At 34.9% G+C, this 19,499-nt stretch overlaps 1 protein-coding gene across 3 annotated transcripts in view; it reads right to left on the bottom strand.

Moving 5' to 3' along the window:
* The window catches only part of LOC134846307 (uncharacterized), a 112,626-nt gene that overhangs the window by 21,304 nt on the left and 71,823 nt on the right, over nt 1–19,499 (bottom strand). For all 3 annotated transcript variants that reach the window (XM_063863609.1, XM_063863610.1, XM_063863611.1), the window contains exons 2-3: nt 19,262–19,452; nt 16,269–16,374 (exon numbers count right to left, since the gene is read on the bottom strand). In XM_063863609.1, coding sequence (XP_063719679.1) covers nt 16,269–16,374; nt 19,262–19,369 — 214 coding nt within the window. In that variant the 5' untranslated portion in view covers nt 19,370–19,452. The remainder of the gene's footprint in view (nt 1–16,268; nt 16,375–19,261; nt 19,453–19,499) is intronic.

Here is a 19,499-nt window from a genome sequence, read left to right as displayed (position 1 = left end):
GGTTTCGCGTGGGAAAAAAATAAAACATCCGAATAATAAATTCCTCCATATTTTTTTTCAAATGGTCGGATTAAAGATCAAGAAAACAAACCCGCTTACAGGCGATTGAAAAAAAAATCAAACCTTTCAAACAAAAAACGAGTATTTTACACAGGCGAAGCAGAGCTTTCGACCATTTGCGATAAAAACACGAACAAAGCATGACAAACTAGCATACAGAAAGTGAGACGAAAGCCGGAAAGAGAGTTTTGAAAATGTCAAGAGCGGCTAGATCTACCAGAATTTAAAAAGTTAACCTGAGAAAAACATGAAAAAATAAGAAAACTGAAACTGACAGTTGCATGCAAATAAAGCGGTTTTAAAGCCAACAGTTTTTGAGCAGACACACGTTCAGCCTAAAAAATTGCTTTCATTAAGAAAAAATTCCAAAAAAAGACTCGCCTGCATAGGAAACTTGTTTTTGCTCATCCAATGATGCTATATGGTGCCACTAAACCGGATACGAATAAATAAAAAAATCAAAAACTGAACAACTTTTTTTAAATTTTCATTAAAAAAATTTCTTGCAAAAATTTAACTTAAAATCCGCAAAACTTCTTGAAACTCAATTGCCCCTACCAATAGGGCCTAAAAATTGCATTCAGGAATTTACAAGAAAGCTAACCTTAAGAAGAATAGAGAAAAAAGCTGAAAACAGTATACTATGATATTTTTAAAATCTCAATTTTCGACTTCAAAGAAAAAAAGATGCCTTTAAAGCTCTTCGATTTTCTCGAACAATTTATGATTGCCATTGTATTGATAAAATTAACTCGTTTGAGAAACTGGTTCAACAAATACAATTTTTATTTCGCAGGGAAACCTGAAAAAAATTCAACTTTCGAAAATAGAAATCGATCATGTTTTTTGGTGTTGGATAGTGGATTTTGCCATCCTTTTACACAGAGGCGAGGCTGCACTTTGCAAACACTTGCGAGAACACGCCCAAAAAGCAGCTCTTTCAAGTGAAATAAGAAAAAAAAAAGAAGAAATGAGCCCCGAATCAGCAAAAACTCGGCTACGTGTAGGATTCGAAGCTGCGACCTACTGCAATCAAGAGATGTTGAGTCTCACGCACCATCCACTCAGCCACGCAAGCTTAACAACCGACATTTACTAGTCACGAATAAAGCAGATACCTATGCCAATAAATTGCTAATGTGATTCATCAAAAGTGGCACCAAAAACAAATAGACTCAAATTTGCGAGCAATAACTTGGAATAAAGAACAAACTGAAGGCATCCACATTAAATTTGCACGTAACAAATCTCATAGCTTAAAGCTATATGTATAAATTATGCACTTCAAAAAATTGCGAGGTTTATTGAATTAAAAAATTTCTGAAATCGAGTTTTCATTATTGTTATGTTGTTTGAAACCAATCATTTTTGTCGGTTCATTTGATGAAAAAACAAATGCATCAACTTTGTTTAATTATTAAATATTAAAATTCGCATGTCAAAGAATATGCAATGAAAAAGCTGTGGAGGTGCCCCAAAAAAGGCACCAATATTTGTGAAGTACGTTGGAAAAAAAGGTCTGAACTACGTTAGGTCCCGGCCGATTTGAACCTAGCCTTAGTTGTCTCAAGAAAGTTAGTTTCCTCTACAGCAGATGCGTTGGATGGCTGATTGAGTTCAAAAATTATATGAAGCCAGATGAGACATCTCCAGTAGTATTGTATCGTGTCCCGGATCCTAAGGGGGTCCTCATGTAAAGCAAAAGGGGTCCTTAATTTTTTAGAGGACCCTCATCCTAGGATTTTGCAAACGAAAGAAATTTTCCAACCAAAAAGCAGAAGACCCCCTACTAAGGATCTTGCTAAGTTTAGCTTAACAACAAGTGACACGATACAAAAGTATTTCTAATTCAAAATTATTGGTCCTGGTTAATTATATGAATCATATTAATTGATATATTTGTTCGGGTAAATGAACTTTCGACCTAGTTAAAATTTGTTAGTGAATGGGGAATTGACTTTTATCGTATATAATAAAAATTCGCCGGTGAGTTTGTCAGCGTAGCTTAACTGTTGGCAGCAGTAAACTAATTCCTTAATTTGACCTATATTTTATGGTGAAAAGGCAGTAAATTGAAACTACTCTCCAAAGGCGGCAGCCGTTTCTGGGCAAAATATAACAAAAGATAAGTTTGTCAAATTTTGAAATGAGAAAAATAAAATTAGAGGGAACTTGGTGTTTTTAAGATATTGATAATTAACTTATACAATTTAGAGGGTTTAGAGTAAGCTGTTTTTCTCTAGAGGGAAAAGGAAGTTTCAATAAGGAAAGGACGAGTAGAAAAGGAACAGAAGAAAAGTAAATGAAAAAGTGCACCGAGCTTTTTGCAAAAACTTGGTGCATTTCAACAAAATAAAAGTGTTTCCGGTAGTTCACTCGGTTATTTACCGCCGGAAAGCAGACAAGACTAAAAGTATCTGCTAGGTATCTTTTATCTCCACTGGCTGGCATGTAGCAGCTTGCAGAGGCGCTGGAAAAAAAACATTGATATTGGGAAAAACCGAGTTACTCCTTAAAACGAACTTATTATGACAGTTCTAACCAAAGAACTTTTGCTATCTTTTTCTCATTCTTTGTTAGATCTAATAACCTTATTTGCGACGTTTTAATTAAGTTAAGACCTTATGACGGCTTAATTGGTATGAAAAACTGTTCCTTGGAAAAGTACTTGAACGACTACAAGTTCTTATGATTGCACGCTTTTTTGCACGATACAGCCAGATTTAAACTTATCAGGAGTGTCCAACGTACTGTTATATATTGCCCAGGAACTATAACCACAGCCTTCTTGGCCATTCGAGGGGAATAGTTTTCTGTCTTTTCAATAACTTGAAAAAACCAAAAGTTTTACATTGAATATTTTATCTGCACAAGGTTATGCAGTTAACTTTCGAACACTGGCAGTCTTTAGCTCTGTCATGTGCACACCGCCATATGTCTACAAAACAGCGACTTCGAATAAACTGATTTTTACCTCTGCCAGAAAAATAGTTTGAATTTTGAGACCTAAACAACTGGAATTTTGAAAACTTTTCAGCTACCTCTTTTTAGTTAATGGCCTTGAGAACGGTTTTATTGTTTGGATAGCGTTCAATTGAGACGTTCAGTAATTCAAGTAATACTTGCCGACTTTCTGGGGTTTGCCTATTTATCATTTATCAAAAGATTTAATTACTTACTTATTTTCTGGCTTACTTATCCTTTACTTATTCTTTTTTATTCAACTACTTCCTCACTTAGTTTACTTACTGTACCTAACTTTAAAATTTTACTTTTTATTTACTTGTTATTCAAATTCTTCTCACTTTGCGTTTTTTCCCTTTTACTTTATTAATGTCATGCTTTGATTTATTTTAATTTACTTAACTTTACTTTACATTACTTTACTTAAATATACCTAATTTGATTTACTTTAATATATCTAAAATTTAAGAACTAACTTACCAACACACTTTTAACTTACATACTAAAAACATACATTTTGCATACTTGCATACAAACATACCCACATACTTGGATACATACAGACAACTAAACAATTAAGTAAACAATTAACTTTACCTTAACTAAACAATTAACTTTACCTTTACTTTGATGTTTTCACTGCATTTTGCGTTCTCTCTTTACTTTGCCTAACTAACTTACTTAATACTTACTTAATTGCTTGCTTGCTTGCTTACTTACTCACTAACTTGGTTACTTACTGACTAACTTACTTCCAAATCTACTTACCCACCTCCTTTCTTATTTACCTAATTACTTTTTCGCTTACCATCTTACTTTTTACTGACTTACTTACTTGCTTGCTCACTGACTTCCTTACTTACTCTCCTACTTACTCACGCTTTTCTTACATACAGTCATACAATAACATCCAATTTACTTTTTTTATATTAGTTAACTTCTTTTTTAATTTAGTTTTCTTTGTTTTAATTTATTTTACTTTACCTGTTCTTTATTTTAAGAGCACTTCATTTCAGTTTACTTAACTTTACCTTACTTTCCTTTATTTTCGTTTACTCGCTTACTTACTTGTTTACTTACTTACCTAGTTACTTACTTTTTTACTTACTTACTTTACTTTTTACTTACTCAGTTACATACTACTGGCTTAATTGATTACTACTTTGTTTAATTAATCACTTACTTACCTGCTTACTTACTTGCTTACTTTCTTACTCAATTAATTACTTACTTACGTAATTACTTGCTTTCTTTTTTACAAACTTACTTACTTATTTCCTTTCTGCCTAGTTACTAACCTACTTTTCAGTTTACTTCACTTTACATAAACCTAATAAAATTTAGGCTATTTTACTGAACTTTTTTTTACTTAACTTCACTTCAGCTTACTTCCTTTACTTTAGTGTTAGTCTTATACCTAATAAGATTGAAGTTTTTAAGTTTCGTCTGATTATTTTATTTAATGCATATGATTAATGTTCCAGCTTTTAAAACAAAACCAATTTTTATCGTATAAGAACTAGGCGTGTTACTACAACAACACATGCTACCAAGTATCTATTGACAAAAAAGCTGAACAACTAACTTCAATCAGACTTTCGTCAGTTTTTGAAAGCTTTTCAAAGTTTTTTTTTCTGATCATCACCTAATGTATGACAAGTGTTTGAAAGTTTTATGTGCTTATTGTTTTCTGCTTGCTAGATATTGAGTGCTTTTGTTGCTTCATTCAAATGCCTGTGACATTTCTTTGCCATCTTTTTGAAGTAAAAATGTCCTTGGGATAAGTTTGTATGTTTAGCTATATCTCATACAGAAAACAGGGCAGAGTAGAGTAGTGTAGTACAAAAGTTATACATCCAATCCTAGATCCAGCTATCTGGCCACATATCCTTACCCTATCAAGTCAATTAGTAAAACGTCCATCTTTTAAACCTTTCAAGCAACCATTCAACCAGTCATCTATCCATCAAGCAGCTATGCAACCAGTCAACCAACCATCGCGTCATCTGACGAGCCATTTATTAATCCATTGATCTGTCCAAAAAATTATACATCAGCAATCTATGTACTCATCGTCCATCCTTTCATCGACCCAAAAATCTTATCACCCATTCATTCGCCAAGCAATCTATCCAAACGGTCCTGCATCCAAGCGGCATCAATCTATCTGTCCATCTAACTACCAAGTGAGCCATATATCCATTCATCTGACGAGCCATTATTACATCAGCTTACTTCCTTTACTTTAGTGTTAGTCTTATTAAATCCTTACTTACTTTTTTTTTTAACGCTGTACTTGACGGGATGTACTTAAGTTTTGTTTCTTTACCTTTTCACATTTACATACTCCTACTTTCTTACCTAATTTTACTTTAAAACTCTTCTCTTTATTATTTCTACCTAATTTAACTCAACTTCACTCAAATCTATATACCTATACCTAATTTGTTAACTGCTAACTCATTTACTGCCTAACCTAGATAATCATATAGATACTTTCTTATATACTTTCTGACATACCTTTATAAAAATCTACACACATACTTTTTCAAATTTCTAAATAACCAATCCCATTGATCGATTGACTGTTGAAAGTGTTATTGTTTAAAGTAACAAAAAGATAACTCAACTCCTGTAAAGTACCTGAATCCAAAGTAATGTAGAAAAGATAGGTACTTTGAAAACTCAGAGGTTAAGCCGATTTTGTTTATAAATAGTCATGTCATATCTATGTGTAGTGACCCTTTATTTCAATGGTGGGTTGGTTGGATAGATGTACGGAGGTATAGCTAGATATACCAACGGATAGAAGCCTGTATGAATGGACGGTTTGATGAGTGGCTGGTTGGAACAAAACCTGATTGGATTAATGGATGGCTGAGAGTATGAACAGTTGAATGGACGGTTAGATGAACAGATGGCTAGATAGCCGGGAAGTAGAATCGATCAGAATGATGGATAGCTGGTTGGTTAGACGGATAATGGCTTCATATACGCATGGAAAATTAATGAAATACTGCTTGATGGATGTATGGTTTTATGATGGATGAATGGATGGCTTGATGAATGGACGGCTTGATGCATGGATTGTTTGATGGAGGGAGGGTTGGCTAGATAAATGAATGAATCGATGGTTGAATGGATGGCTCAATTTCTGGGATGATCGAAGACTGGTAGAAGAATGATTAAAAGGATGTTGGAAGGAAATTTTGGTGGATAGAAAATGGTCCGCTAGATGATGCACAGCTAGATGGATGGATGGTAGGATGGATTAATGCTTGGTTGAATAGCTTGATGAATGACTGAATGGATAGCTTGGTGGACGAGAAAGTGACTGATAGCTGGACGTCTGGTTGGATAGCTAGACTGATCAATTTTTTGGTCAACGGATAGCCGGTATTAACAGGTTAGATGGATGGATGGCTGATTGCATGGGTGGATGGTTGATTAGACGAAAACTTTTTGGTTGATTGAATAGATGGTTGGCTGGTTGGTTATTCTATGGATGGAAAGAATATTGCCACTTGGATGAATGACTGATTGGATAGGTAGCTTTGTGGATGATTGGATGACAAGATGTTTGGATGGCTGAAAGGCTGAACGATGAGTACATAGATTGCTGCTGTATGGACGGTTGGATGTATCAATGGATGTAATAATGGCTCGTCCGATGAATGGATGTATGACTCACTTGGTAGTTAGATGGACGGATAGATTGATGCCGCTTAGACAGACGACCGATAGGATGGATAGCTTGGTGAATGGATGGGTGATAAGATGTTTGAGCGGCTGAAAGGATGGACGATGAGCACATAGATTGCTGATGTACAAATTGTTGGACGGATCAATGGATAAATAAATGGCTGGTCGAATGACGCGATGGTTGGTTGACTGGTTGCATAGCTGCTTGATGGATAGATGACTGGTTGAATGGTTGCTTCAAAGATTTAGCAGATGGACGTTTTTACTAATGGCGATTGACTTGATAGACGTAAGGATAGGTGGCCAGATATCTGGATCTAGGACTGGATGTATAAACTTTGTCATAATTAGGTGATACAATTTTGTCAATAGTGCTTTTTGTCAATAAAGCTTTTTGTCAATAGTTTTTGTCAATAGTTGCTTTGGTATCACCCTACCTGAATATGAATCACGCTTGTTGAGGTGTAAGCTGAACTATAGAAGCGGGAGGCGTTCCCGAGGAGCGCAGCGACGAGCCAAGCCGGGATAACTATTGCCCGTTAATTCAACCGGCCATGCCTCTGTGTTTTGTGAGATTGTATATGAAGTTTTTCGGCAAACACGCACAGCGCATTAACACAATAGCAGCCCTAGGACTACTCATTTGGTAGTTATCACGCTTCTGGAAGTGAAAGATGAACCATACCGACTTTTCCAGCGGGAGGCGTTCCCGAGGAGCGTAGCGACGAGCAACGCCGGGATAGCTATTGCCAAACCAAACGGCACTGCCTCTGTGTTTTGTGGGACTTTATTTGATATGTTTCGGCAAGCAAACACGGATAGCGCATTAATACACACCAGCATGTTTACGACTACTCATTTGATAAATATCGTGCTTGTTGAACTAAAAACTGAAACATACCGACTATAATATCGGGAGACGATCCCGAAGATTGTAGTGACAAGCAACGCCGGGATAGCTATTGTTCCGCTATCCGAATTATTGTCCGCTATCCGCATAACCGAAAAACCATGCCTGCGCGAAATTTGTGCGAAATGGTTTGAAAAATCCTGATTGCATATTAACACACATGTGCAGCCTTATGAATGTATTATTAGGCTCGTTCGTATCGATCTAAGTTTTCTAAATCTGTCAACGATAAATCAAAGCTGATTGTTTTTTGTATGCAGATGGGATTTGAAAACATAATTCTTTTCAGCCGTTTTTAAGTAATTGCAGAACTATTAACTTTTTGGAAGCTTTGACTTACAAAAAGTCAACCTAAAAAGTCTGTTTATGCTGCTAACTCATAAAAAATGAACTAACATACTCTATAAGGTGATTTTCATTACAAACTTCACACTTACTAAAGTCCAATTTATTAGAGATCTGCACATCAAAACACTCAAATCACTTTACTCTAGCAAAAATACACCCATCAGCCAAAAAATTTTCAGTTATTCTCAGGTAAAAGAGTTTGTTCACTCATTTATCTTAAAGCAAGCTACCAATAGGTTGACGCCAGAAAACACAGTAAACAAAGCAAAGCATAACTACATCAATTGTTTCAAAAAACTTTCAGCAATTTCATTCTTCAGCCAGTTTTTGTCCGAAACAAAGACGTCTTAAGGTTCTAAATCCATTTCACAACTTGAAACAATTTTCATCAATACTTATTGCTTGATTACAAAAAGACTAGAGTTGGTGCCTTGAGTCACTTATTTTTTTTAGTTAGTTCGAAACTAGTACAACTAGAATTGCAAATTACTTGAGCTAAAAACGCTATTATCAAACAGTTGATCTTGCTTCAAACAGAAATCAATCAGTTCATGTTTGTACGTTGTTGAAGTTACGAATTGATTATGCTTGTTTCAAATTGTTCAATTGACACCATAAAACGAGTAACTTTTCTTTGTTTTCAGCGAAAAAAAAATAGATAAAACAAAAATTATCCAAGATTTCGGTTCAATTCTTTGTCCTACATCTAAAAACTAGTGAGCGTCCTAATGGCATAAGGTAACAAGGCTCAACTTTTACGAAACAAATTATCAATAATTTTACCCCTAATAACCTTGATATTGCTCTTCACTACCTCTCAAATGTCAATTAACGTAATTGCCCTTTTTCAAATAAGACAGTAAAACCGGTTTAAAATGTTAATAGTTTTGTCCCTTTTTTCGCTCAGAAACTAAATTTCGAAATCGTAAATTTTGGCTTTCCAAATTCGTTGGAGAACCTGTCACGTGATTTTATATACACTCGAAACTAGTTTCCTGTTTCAAATGGTTAAAACACGCCTCAAAACGGATTGTGTACAGTTTATCTAAAAAATATAAGGTTACTTCTTAAAACTAAAATCAGACTTTTTGTCCAAATATTGAGATTGAAGTTTTTAAGTTTCGTCTGATTATTTTATTTAATGCATATGATTAATGTTCCAGCTTTTAAAACAAAACCAATTTTTATCGTATAAGAACTAGGCGTGTTACTACAACAACACATGCTACCAAGTATCTATTGACAAAAAAGCTGAACAACTAACTTCAATCAGACTTTCGTCAGTTTTTGAAAGCTTTTCAAAGTTTTTTTTTCTGATCATCACCTAATGTATGACAAGTGTTTGAAAGTTTTATGTGCTTATTGTTTTCTGCTTGCTAGATATTGAGTGCTTTTGTTGCTTCATTCAAATGCCTGTGACATTTCTTTGCCATCTTTTTGAAGTAAAAATGTCCTTGGGATAAGTTTGTATGTTTAGCTATATCTCATACAGAAAACAGGGCAGAGTAGAGTAGTGTAGTACAAAAGTTATACATCCAATCCTAGATCCAGCTATCTGGCCACATATCCTTACCCTATCAAGTCAATTAGTAAAACGTCCATCTTTTAAACCTTTCAAGCAACCATTCAACCAGTCATCTATCCATCAAGCAGCTATGCAACCAGTCAACCAACCATCGCGTCATCTGACGAGCCATTTATTAATCCATTGATCTGTCCAAAAAATTATACATCAGCAATCTATGTACTCATCGTCCATCCTTTCATCGACCCAAAAATCTTATCACCCATTCATTCGCCAAGCAATCTATCCAAACGGTCCTGCATCCAAGCGGCATCAATCTATCTGTCCATCTAACTACCAAGTGAGCCATATATCCATTCATCTGACGAGCCATTATTACATCAGCTTACTTCCTTTACTTTAGTGTTAGTCTTATTAAATCCTTACTTACTTTTTTTTTTAACGCTGTACTTGACGGGATGTACTTAAGTTTTGTTTCTTTACCTTTTCACATTTACATACTCCTACTTACTTACCTAATTTTACTTTAAAATACTTCTCTTTATTATTTCTACCTGATTTAACTTAACTTCACTCAAATCTATATACCTATACCTATTTTGTTAACTGCTAACTCATTTACTGCCTTACCTAGATAATCATATAGATACTTTCTTATATACTTTCTGACATACCTATATAAAACTCTACACACATACTTTTTCAAATTTCTAAATACACAATCCCATTGATCGATTGGCTGTTGAAAGTGTTATTGTTCAAAGTAACAAAAAGATAACTCAACTCCTGTAAAGTACCTGAATCCAAAGTAATGTAGTAAGGATAGGTACTTTGAAAACTCAGAGGTTAAGCCGATTTTGTTTATAAATAAACATATCTATGTGTAGTGACCCTTTATTTCAATGGTGGGTTGGTTGGAGGTTTAGCTAGATATACCAACGGATAGAAGCCTGTATGAATGGACGGTTTGATGAGTGGCTGGTTGGAACAAAACCTGATTGGATTAATGGATGGCTGAAAGTATGAACACTTGAATGGACGGTTAGATGAATAGATGGCTAGATAGCCGGAAGGTAGAATCGATCAGAATGATGGATAGCTGGTTGGTTAGACGGATAATGGCTTCATATACGCATGGAAAATTAATGAAATACTGCTTGATGGATGTATGGTTTTATGATGGATGAATGAATGGCTTGATGAATGGACGGCTTGATGCATGGACGGCTTGATGCATGGATTGTTTGATGGAGGGAGGGTTGGCTAGATAAATGAATGAATCGATGGTTGAATGGATGGCTCAATTTCTGGGATGATCGAAGACTGATAGAAGAATGATGAAAAGGATGTTGGACGGAAAATTTGGATAGAAAATGGTCCGCTAGATGATGCACAGCTAGATGGATGGAAGGTAGGATGGATTAATGCTTGGCTGAATAGCTTGATGAATGACTGAATGGATAGTTGGCTTGGAGGATGGATGGCAGGATGGGTGGTTGGTAGGGTTGAACCATGCGTGGCTGAATGGCTAAATAGATAGCTGGATGGATTGGCGAGCTGACTTTTAGGTGTCTGAATAAATGGATCGCTTGGTGGACAAGAAAGTGACTAATTGCTGGACGTCTGGTTGGATAGCTAGACCGATCAATTTTTTGGTGAACGGATACCCGGTATTAACAGGTTAGATGGATGGATGGCTGATTGCATGGGTGGATGGTTGATTAGACGAAAACTTTTTGGTTGATTGAATAGATGGGTGGCTGGTTGGTTATTCTATGGATGGAAAGAATATTGCCACTTGGATGAATGACTGATTGGATAGGTAGCTTTGTGGATGATTGGATGACAAGATGTTTGGATGGCTGAAAGGCTGAACGATGAGTACATAGATTGCTGCTGTATGGACGGTTGGATGTATCAATGGATGTAATAATGGCTCGTCCGATGAATGGATGTATGACTCACTTGGTAGTTAGATGGACGGATAGATTGATGCCGCTTAGACAGACGACCGATAGGATGGATAGCTTGGTGAATGGATGGGTGATAAGATGTTTGAGCGGCTGAAAGGATGGACGATGAGCACATAGATTGCTGATGTACAAATTGTTGGACGGATCAATGGATAAATAAATGGCTGGTCGAATGACGCGATGGTTGGTTGACTGGTTGCATAGCTGCTTGATGGATAGATGACTGGTTGAATGGTTGCTTCAAAGATTTAGCAGATGGACGTTTTTACTAATGGCGATTGACTTGATAGACGTAAGGATAGGTGGCCAGATATCTGGATCTAGGACTGGATGTTTAACCTTTGTACTACACTACTCTACCCTGCCCTGTTTTCTTTAGTCATTACTGTATAAGATATAGCTAAACATAAAAACTTATCCCAAGGAAATTTTTACTTCAAAAAGATGGCAAATAAATGTCACAGGCATTTAAATGAAGCAACAAACGCACTCAATGTCTAGCAAGCAAAAAACAATTAGCACATAAAACTTTCAAACACTTGTCATACATTAGGTGATACAATTTTGTCAATAGTGCTTTTTTTTGTCAATAGTGCTTTTTGTCAATAGCTTTTGTCAATAGTTGCTTTGGTATCACCCTTCCTGAATATGAATCACGCTTGTTGAGGTGTAAGCTGAACTATAGAAGCGGGAGGCGTTCCCGAGGAGCGCAGCGACGAGCCAAGCCGGGATAACTATTGCCCGTTAATTCAACCGGCCATGCCTCTAGCCATCTATTCATCTAACCGTCCATTCAAGTGTTCATACTTTCAGCCATCCATTCATCCAATCAAGTTTTGTTCCAACCAGCCACTCATCAAACCGTCCTTCATACAGGCTTCTATCCGTTGGTATATCTAGCTTTACCTCCGTACATCTATCCAACCAACCCACCATTCAAAGTTTCAACTTTTTTTCTATTGCAATCAAGGGTCACTACACATAGATATGGATATTTATAAACAAAATCGGCTTAACCTCTGAGGTTTCAAAGTACCTATCATTACTACCGTACTTTGGATTCAGGTACTTTACAGAAATTGAGTTACTTTTTGTTACTATAAACAATAACACTCAATGTGATTGTGTATCCCATTGAGTGTTATCAATGGGATTGTGTATTTAGAAATTTGAAGAAGTATGTGTGAAGATTTTTTTATATAGGTATGTCAGAAAGTATGTAAGAAAGTATCTATATGATTATCTAGGTAAGGCAATAAATGATTTATCTAGGTAAGGCAATAAATGACTTAACTAAGTAGGCATAGATATATAGATTTGAGTGAAATTGAGTTAAATTAGGTAGAAAAAATAAAGAAGTAATTTAAAGTAAAATTAGGTAAGTAAGTAGGAGTACGTAAATGTGAAAAGGTAAAGAAACAAAACTTAAGAAAAAAAATAAGTAAGGATTTAATTGAAAAGAAATTAAAGAATGAAGTAATGTAGAGTAAGTTAAGTAAACTAAACTAAAATAAAGTAAAACAATGTGAAGTTAGGTAAAGTGAAGATAAAGTAAAATAAAAGTAAGGTTAAGTAAAGCGAGTAAGTTTATTGGGAGTTTAGGTAAAAACAGTAAAATAAAAATAGGTAAAGTTAGCTAAGACTAAGTAAAGTAAAGCAAAATAAAGTGAAGGAAGAAATAAAAGTATAGTTAGGTAGGTATAAGACTAACACTTAAGTAAAGGAAGTAAGCTGAAATGAATTAAAGTAAAAAAAAGCTCAGTAAAATAGCCTAAATTTAATTAGGTTTATGTAAAGTGAAGTAAACTGAAAAGTAGGTAAGTAACTAGGCAGAAAGTAAATAAGCAAGTAATTTTGTAAAAAAGGAAGTAAGTAATTAAGTAAGTAAGTAACTAATTAAGTAAGTAGGCAAGTGAGTAAGTAAGAAAGTAAGTAAGTGATTTAACCAAAAAAAAAGGAAAGTAAGATGAAGTTAAGTGAACTGAGATGAAAAGCTGGTAAAAAAGAAAAGGTTAGGTAAAATGAATTAAAACAAAGAAAACTAAATTAAAAAAGAAGTAAACTTATATAAAAATTAAAATGGACATAATTGCAATGACTGTATGTAAGAAAAGCGTAAGTAAGTATGGGAGTAAGTAAGGAAGTCTGTGAGCAAGCAATTAAGTAAGTCAGTAAAAAGTAGGATGGTAAGCAAAAAGGAAATTAGGTAAATAAGAAGGGAGGTGGGTAAGTAGATTTGTAATTAAGTTAGTCAGTAAGTAACTAAGTTAGGAAGCAAGTAAAAAAGTGAGTAAGTAAGTAATTAGGTATGTAAAAAGTAAGTCAGTAAGTAAGAAATTGAGTAAGTGAAAAAGAAGTAAGCAAGTAAGTATGTAAGTAAGTAAGTAAGTAAGTAAGTAGGTAAGTAAGTAAGTAAGTAAGTAAGTAAGTAAGTAAGTACGTAAGTAAGTGAGTAGGTGAGTTGGTAAAGTAAAAGAAAATAAGATAGAGTAAGGCAGAGTAAAGTAAAGTAAAGAAAGAACGCAAAAAGCAGTGAAAACATCAAAGTAAAGTTGATTAGGTGGTGTTGAGTAAAGTTGAATCATGTAAAAAGAAATAAGTGAATTAAGTAAATGAAGTAAAGTTAGGCAAAGTAAAGTGATGTATGCTTGTTGTTTTGTCTGTCTGTATGTATCCAAGTATGTGTGTACATTTTGCAGCTATGCAAAATGTATGTATGTTAGCATGTAAATAAAAAGTGTGTTGGAAGGTTGGTTTTTAAAATTTAGGTATATTTAAGTAAATGAAATTATGTATTTTTAAGTAAAGTAATGTAAAGCAAAGTTAAGTAAATTAAAATAAATCAAAGCATGACATTAATAAAGTAAAAGGGAAAAACGCAAAGTGAGAAGAATTTGAATCACAAGTAAATAAAAAGTAAAATTTTAAAGTTAGGTACAGTAAAAAAACTAAGTGAGGAAGTAGTTGAATAAAAAAGAATAAGTAAAGGATAAGTAAGCCAGAAAATAAGTAAGTAATTAAATCTTTTGATAAATGATAAATAGGCAAACCCCAGAAAGTCGGCAAGTATTACTTGAATTACTGAACGTCTCAATTGAACGCTATCCAAACCATAAAACCGTTCTCAAGGCCATTAACTAAAAAGAGGTAGCTGAAAAGTTTTCAAAGTTCCAGTTGTTTAGGTCTCAAAATTCAAATTATTATTCTGGCAGAGGTAAAAGTCAGTTTATTCTAGGTCGCTGTTTTGTAGACATATGGCGGTGTGCACATGACAGAGCTAAAGACTGCCAGTGTTCGAAAGTTAACTGCATAACCTTGTGCAGATAAAATATTCAATGTAAAACTTTTGGTTTTTTCAAGTTATTGAAAAGACAGAAAACTATTCCCCTCGAATGGCCCAGAAGGCTGTGTTTATAGTTCCTGGGCAACATATAACAGTACGTTGGACACTCCTGATAAGTTTAAATCTGGCTGTATCGTGCAAAAAAGCGTGCAATCATAAGAACTTGTAGTCGTTCAAGTACTTTTCCAAGGAAAAGTTTTCATACCAATTAAGCCGTCATAAGGTCTCAACTTAATTAAAACGTCGCAAGTAAAGTTATTAGAACTAACAAAGAATGAGAAAAAGATATCAAAAGTTCTTTGGTTAGAACTGTCATAATAAGTTTGTTTTAAGGACAAACTTGGAGTAACTCGGTTTTTCCCAATTTCAATGTTTTTTTCCAACGCCTCTCCAAGCTGCTACATGTCAGCCAGTGGAGATAAAAGATACCTAGCAGATACTTTTAGTCTTGTCTACTTTCCGGCGGTAAAAAACTAAATGAACTACCGGAAACACTTTTATTTTGTTGAAATGCACCAAGTTTTTGCAAAAAAGCTCGGTGCACTTTTTCATTTACTTTTCACCTGTTCCTTTTCTACTCGTCCTTTCCTTATTGAAACTTCCTTTTCCCTCTAGAGAAAAACAGCTTACTGTTCTTCCCCGGTTTGGAACTTTGAATTTTTTTGGTATGGTTGAAAACCCTCTAAATTGTATAGAGTTAATTATGAATATCTTAAAAACACCAAGTTCCCTCTAATTTCATTTTTCTCATTTCAAAATTTGACGAACGTATCATTTGGTATAATTTGCCCAGAAACGGCCGCCGCCTTTGGAGAGTAGTTTCAATTTACTACTTTTCACCAAAAAATATAGGTCAAGTTAAGGAACTAATTTACTGCTGCCAACAGTTAAGCTACGCAGCCAAAATCGCCGGCGAATTTTTATTATATACCATAAAAGTCTATCCCCGTTCACTAACAAATTTCAACTAGGTCGAAAGTTCATTTACCCGAAACAAATATATCAATTAATATAATTCATATAATTAACCAGGACCAAAAATTAGGACCCCAAAATTTGGAATTAGAATGAAATTTGTATCGTGTCCCTTGTTGTTAAGCTAAACTTAGCAAGATCCTAAGTAGGGGGTCTTCTGCTTTTAGGGTGGAAAATTTCTTTCGTTTACTAAATCCTAGGAAGAGGGTCCTCCAAAAAATCAAGGACCCCTTTCCTATGATTTTGCTTTACGCGAGGACACCCCACCCCCCCCCCCCCCTTAGGAAGGACCCCCCGCACAGGATCCGGGACAAGATACAATACTACTATATCCACTGAAAAATCTTGTGAAGTTGCTTACTGGGAAAAAGTTTAATACCCGGTTGCAATACCCTGCTTATCACAAAGGCAAAAAATTTAACAATGGATACTGAATGGCTATTTGGAATTTTTACTAATTGCTCTCACCGGATACTATTCCCGCTTGATATGCTTGTGAGTTTGGATCCACTCTGTCCACGAAGAACTTCATTTTGTAGGAACTGCCATCCACTTTCAAGTCGAAGTTGCACTTCTAAATTCAACAAAAACTAGCTTAAGTTCAAGTTGCAATATTGAAAGAATTATTTTCTGCTTTTTACGAATTGATTTATGCTTGTCAGATTGCTAGGCTATTTTCCTCCCCTCCACCTGCTTTTCCATATCCCCTTACTTGAGCAATCCTATCCCCCTTAATGACCAATTGAGTTACCTTCTCGGCACAAGACAAAAGGAGTTATCAAACGCGATCCCCCTCCCCGATCAAGTGGTTGATTTGTAAGTAGTCGATTGATTGACCAAATGATATTTTTTAAAGATTTTTGCTCAGGAGACCATTGCATCGAGGAAAGCAATCCACCAACGTTGATACTCTAACCTTGTTTATAAATATCAAGACTTGTTCACTGAATAACCTCAATAATTAACGTAATTGCCCTTTTTCAAATAAGACAGTAAAACCGGTTTAAAATGTTACTAGTTTAGTCCCTTTTTTCGCTCAGAAACTAAATTTCAAAATCGTAAATTTTGGCTTTCCAAATTCGTTGGAGAACCTGTCACGTGATTTTATATACACTCGAAACTAGTTTCCAGTTTCAAATGGTTAAAACACGCCTCAAAACCGATTGTGTTGGGAAAATTTTAATCCACTTTCGAAACTAGACGTTGATCACGTTTTTCGTTAATTAAACACTTTTGCTGTTCTTGAGGAGTTTGCCTTTCTGTTAACAAAAAATGGAGTGATCTTTTATAACAGAGGCGAAGCTGAGCTTCGCGCCACTTGCGATACAATAACTCAAAATAAAAACCAAAAATTCTGCACGAAACTTTGTGCCACCTGTTTCTTTGACGAACTCTCATCTCAGATTTTGCAGGGTGGTTAAAAACGGTCCCAAAAATAAACAAACTTGACTTTCCCGAAGTCTATAGCTTTTTTCTACATAAATAAGGGCGTACCAGCTTATCCAGCGATGAATTCCGATATTTTCTATTCCAATTGAACCATTAATTTTGAAACTGGAAAGGCAATTTTTTGAGAACACCAAAAAATCCCAAAAAAAAGGTCAAAGTTTCAAAAATTTCACTTTTTCCCATGCGATTCTTACGAAAAACAGGAAGTTAGCTAATGCAGGGAGGATTTTAAAAACACATCATTTTGTTTTAAATTTTGATATTAAAATAGTATTCAGGGTAGTCAAAATTTCAGTGCATGATCGGGGCTAAAATGTCAAGTGATTACCAGCATAACCACAATCCTTGACAATAGGCAGGGTAGTTTTCGATAAAAGTAACAAAACACAATCATACTCGAATAAATTTGACTTTTTCGAGAAATAAACTCATTGACTACAAAAAAGAGCGTAACTGCTGACGCCGGGAGGATTCCCACAAACAGCTTTTTCTCAATTGAACCCTTAATTGAAGATATGAGAGGGCAGTTGCAGTTTTTAAGGAAAATATGAAAAAAAGGACCAAACTGTCAAAAATGGCCTTCTTTGACGCTACAACATTTTTCTATTTCATTTAGGACGTAGCGGCTTATGTAGAAAGATCCCCACTACCTGTTCTTGCCAGTAAAATGTTAATCTCAGAATTGGTACGGCAGTCTCTGAGACAAAAAAATCCAAGAAAAATGAGTCAAACATTCCCACGTTTAAATTTTCGAAAACCTTTGAAGGTGGAGTAAGGTTAAAAAAGACTATAAAGTATACAGACATGCAAAGTATTAGACGGTCTTTCATTGGTGCCAGATTTTTGAAAATCAGTGAAGAAATTGTCGAGAAAGTACAACTTCAGCAAAAAAGAAAAAAATCCGCCTGAGCGTCTTAAAAAATCATAACAAAAAAACAATTTGATAACACCTGATTTCATCAACCATGATTGCCCTCGAAACTACGCAATAGAAATTGATTATGCGATAAAAACAGCCAAAACCGTTTAATCGTAGAAAAAATATATATAACAATATTAAAAATCAGACTTGGAAAACCGACTAAATCCAGAACTTTGAGAATTGTAGTAAAAAAACTATAAAATCAAAAAAATCCGAAGCTTTGCAAAATAAGCCGATAACAAGCAGTACCAGATAATATAGATTCAATTTTAAAAAACAAATTGAATCGACGGAAACTTGTCAGAAAACCACGAACCCGAAAAAAATTAAAATTTAACATTTTATTTGAGAAAACTATTTGAAAAAATGAACCCCGGAAATGGACTACACCTATGTACTACCTATATAAAGGTTAGTTTTATTTGAGCTTTCAAAGAAATAGAGCATATCTTCAAATTCATCATCCCTAAAAAATTGACCACGGGGAAAAAGTCCAGAACCCGATTGCAATACCCTTACCTATCGAAAGGGTAAAGAAACGAATAGTCAAACTGCGAAAAATCAAATTTGAACGTGAAAAATTAGTAGAAAAATTTCTGAAAACTCAAACTACCTATATAAGTCTTCCCTACGATCATCGAATCTTTATTAGTCTGAAGAAAAATCTACTCAGCAAGAATATTCCGTCGTCTTTTCGACGATTGGAACAACTAATGAAACACTTAATTTGAGTCTAGTAGGGAATTATTAGTATCAATCTATTGCTTCAATTCGATTTGGAATGATCACTCAACAGTTCGGAATTGGGGTTAACCCGGCACGCTAAATAGTCGCACTTACAGTGTAGCATCATATATTAATGCATAAAATCGAGCATGATTAGAACCCACATATTGACAAACTGGTTAACTTATTCGCAGGTTTGATAGCATTGAAAAACTGTTGACTGGCCGTATAACACTTCGCTTGCGAGCTTTTAAATGATATATGTAGACAAAATATCAGTGGATAATCAGGGCTAAAACCTCAAGTGATCACCAGCATAACAATAATCCTCGGTAATTCATTAGTATTTCGACATATAGCTCACCTTTAAATATATACCATACTTCTTGTAGACACTGCCATCTGCAGTCAAGCTAACAGTCCGTTTTGTTCCCACCAACATTGAGACAGAATTATTTGAGTTTGATTCCATAATGTCCGACTTCTTCGTAACAGCTGCTGTCAGAGTTGAACCAGATCAACAAATGGTAAATCACATCTATACATATCTGCTCTGAAAAAAATGGCCAAAGTTTTTTTTATGAATGAAAGCTTCACAAAGA

This window comes from Symsagittifera roscoffensis, chromosome 5, assembly GCF_963678635.1.
Source record: "Symsagittifera roscoffensis chromosome 5, txSymRosc1.1, whole genome shotgun sequence".
NCBI lineage: Eukaryota > Metazoa > Xenacoelomorpha > Acoela > Convolutidae > Symsagittifera > Symsagittifera roscoffensis.
Note: the sequence above shows the minus strand (reverse complement) of the source record. Positions and strands in the feature narration are given on the sequence as shown.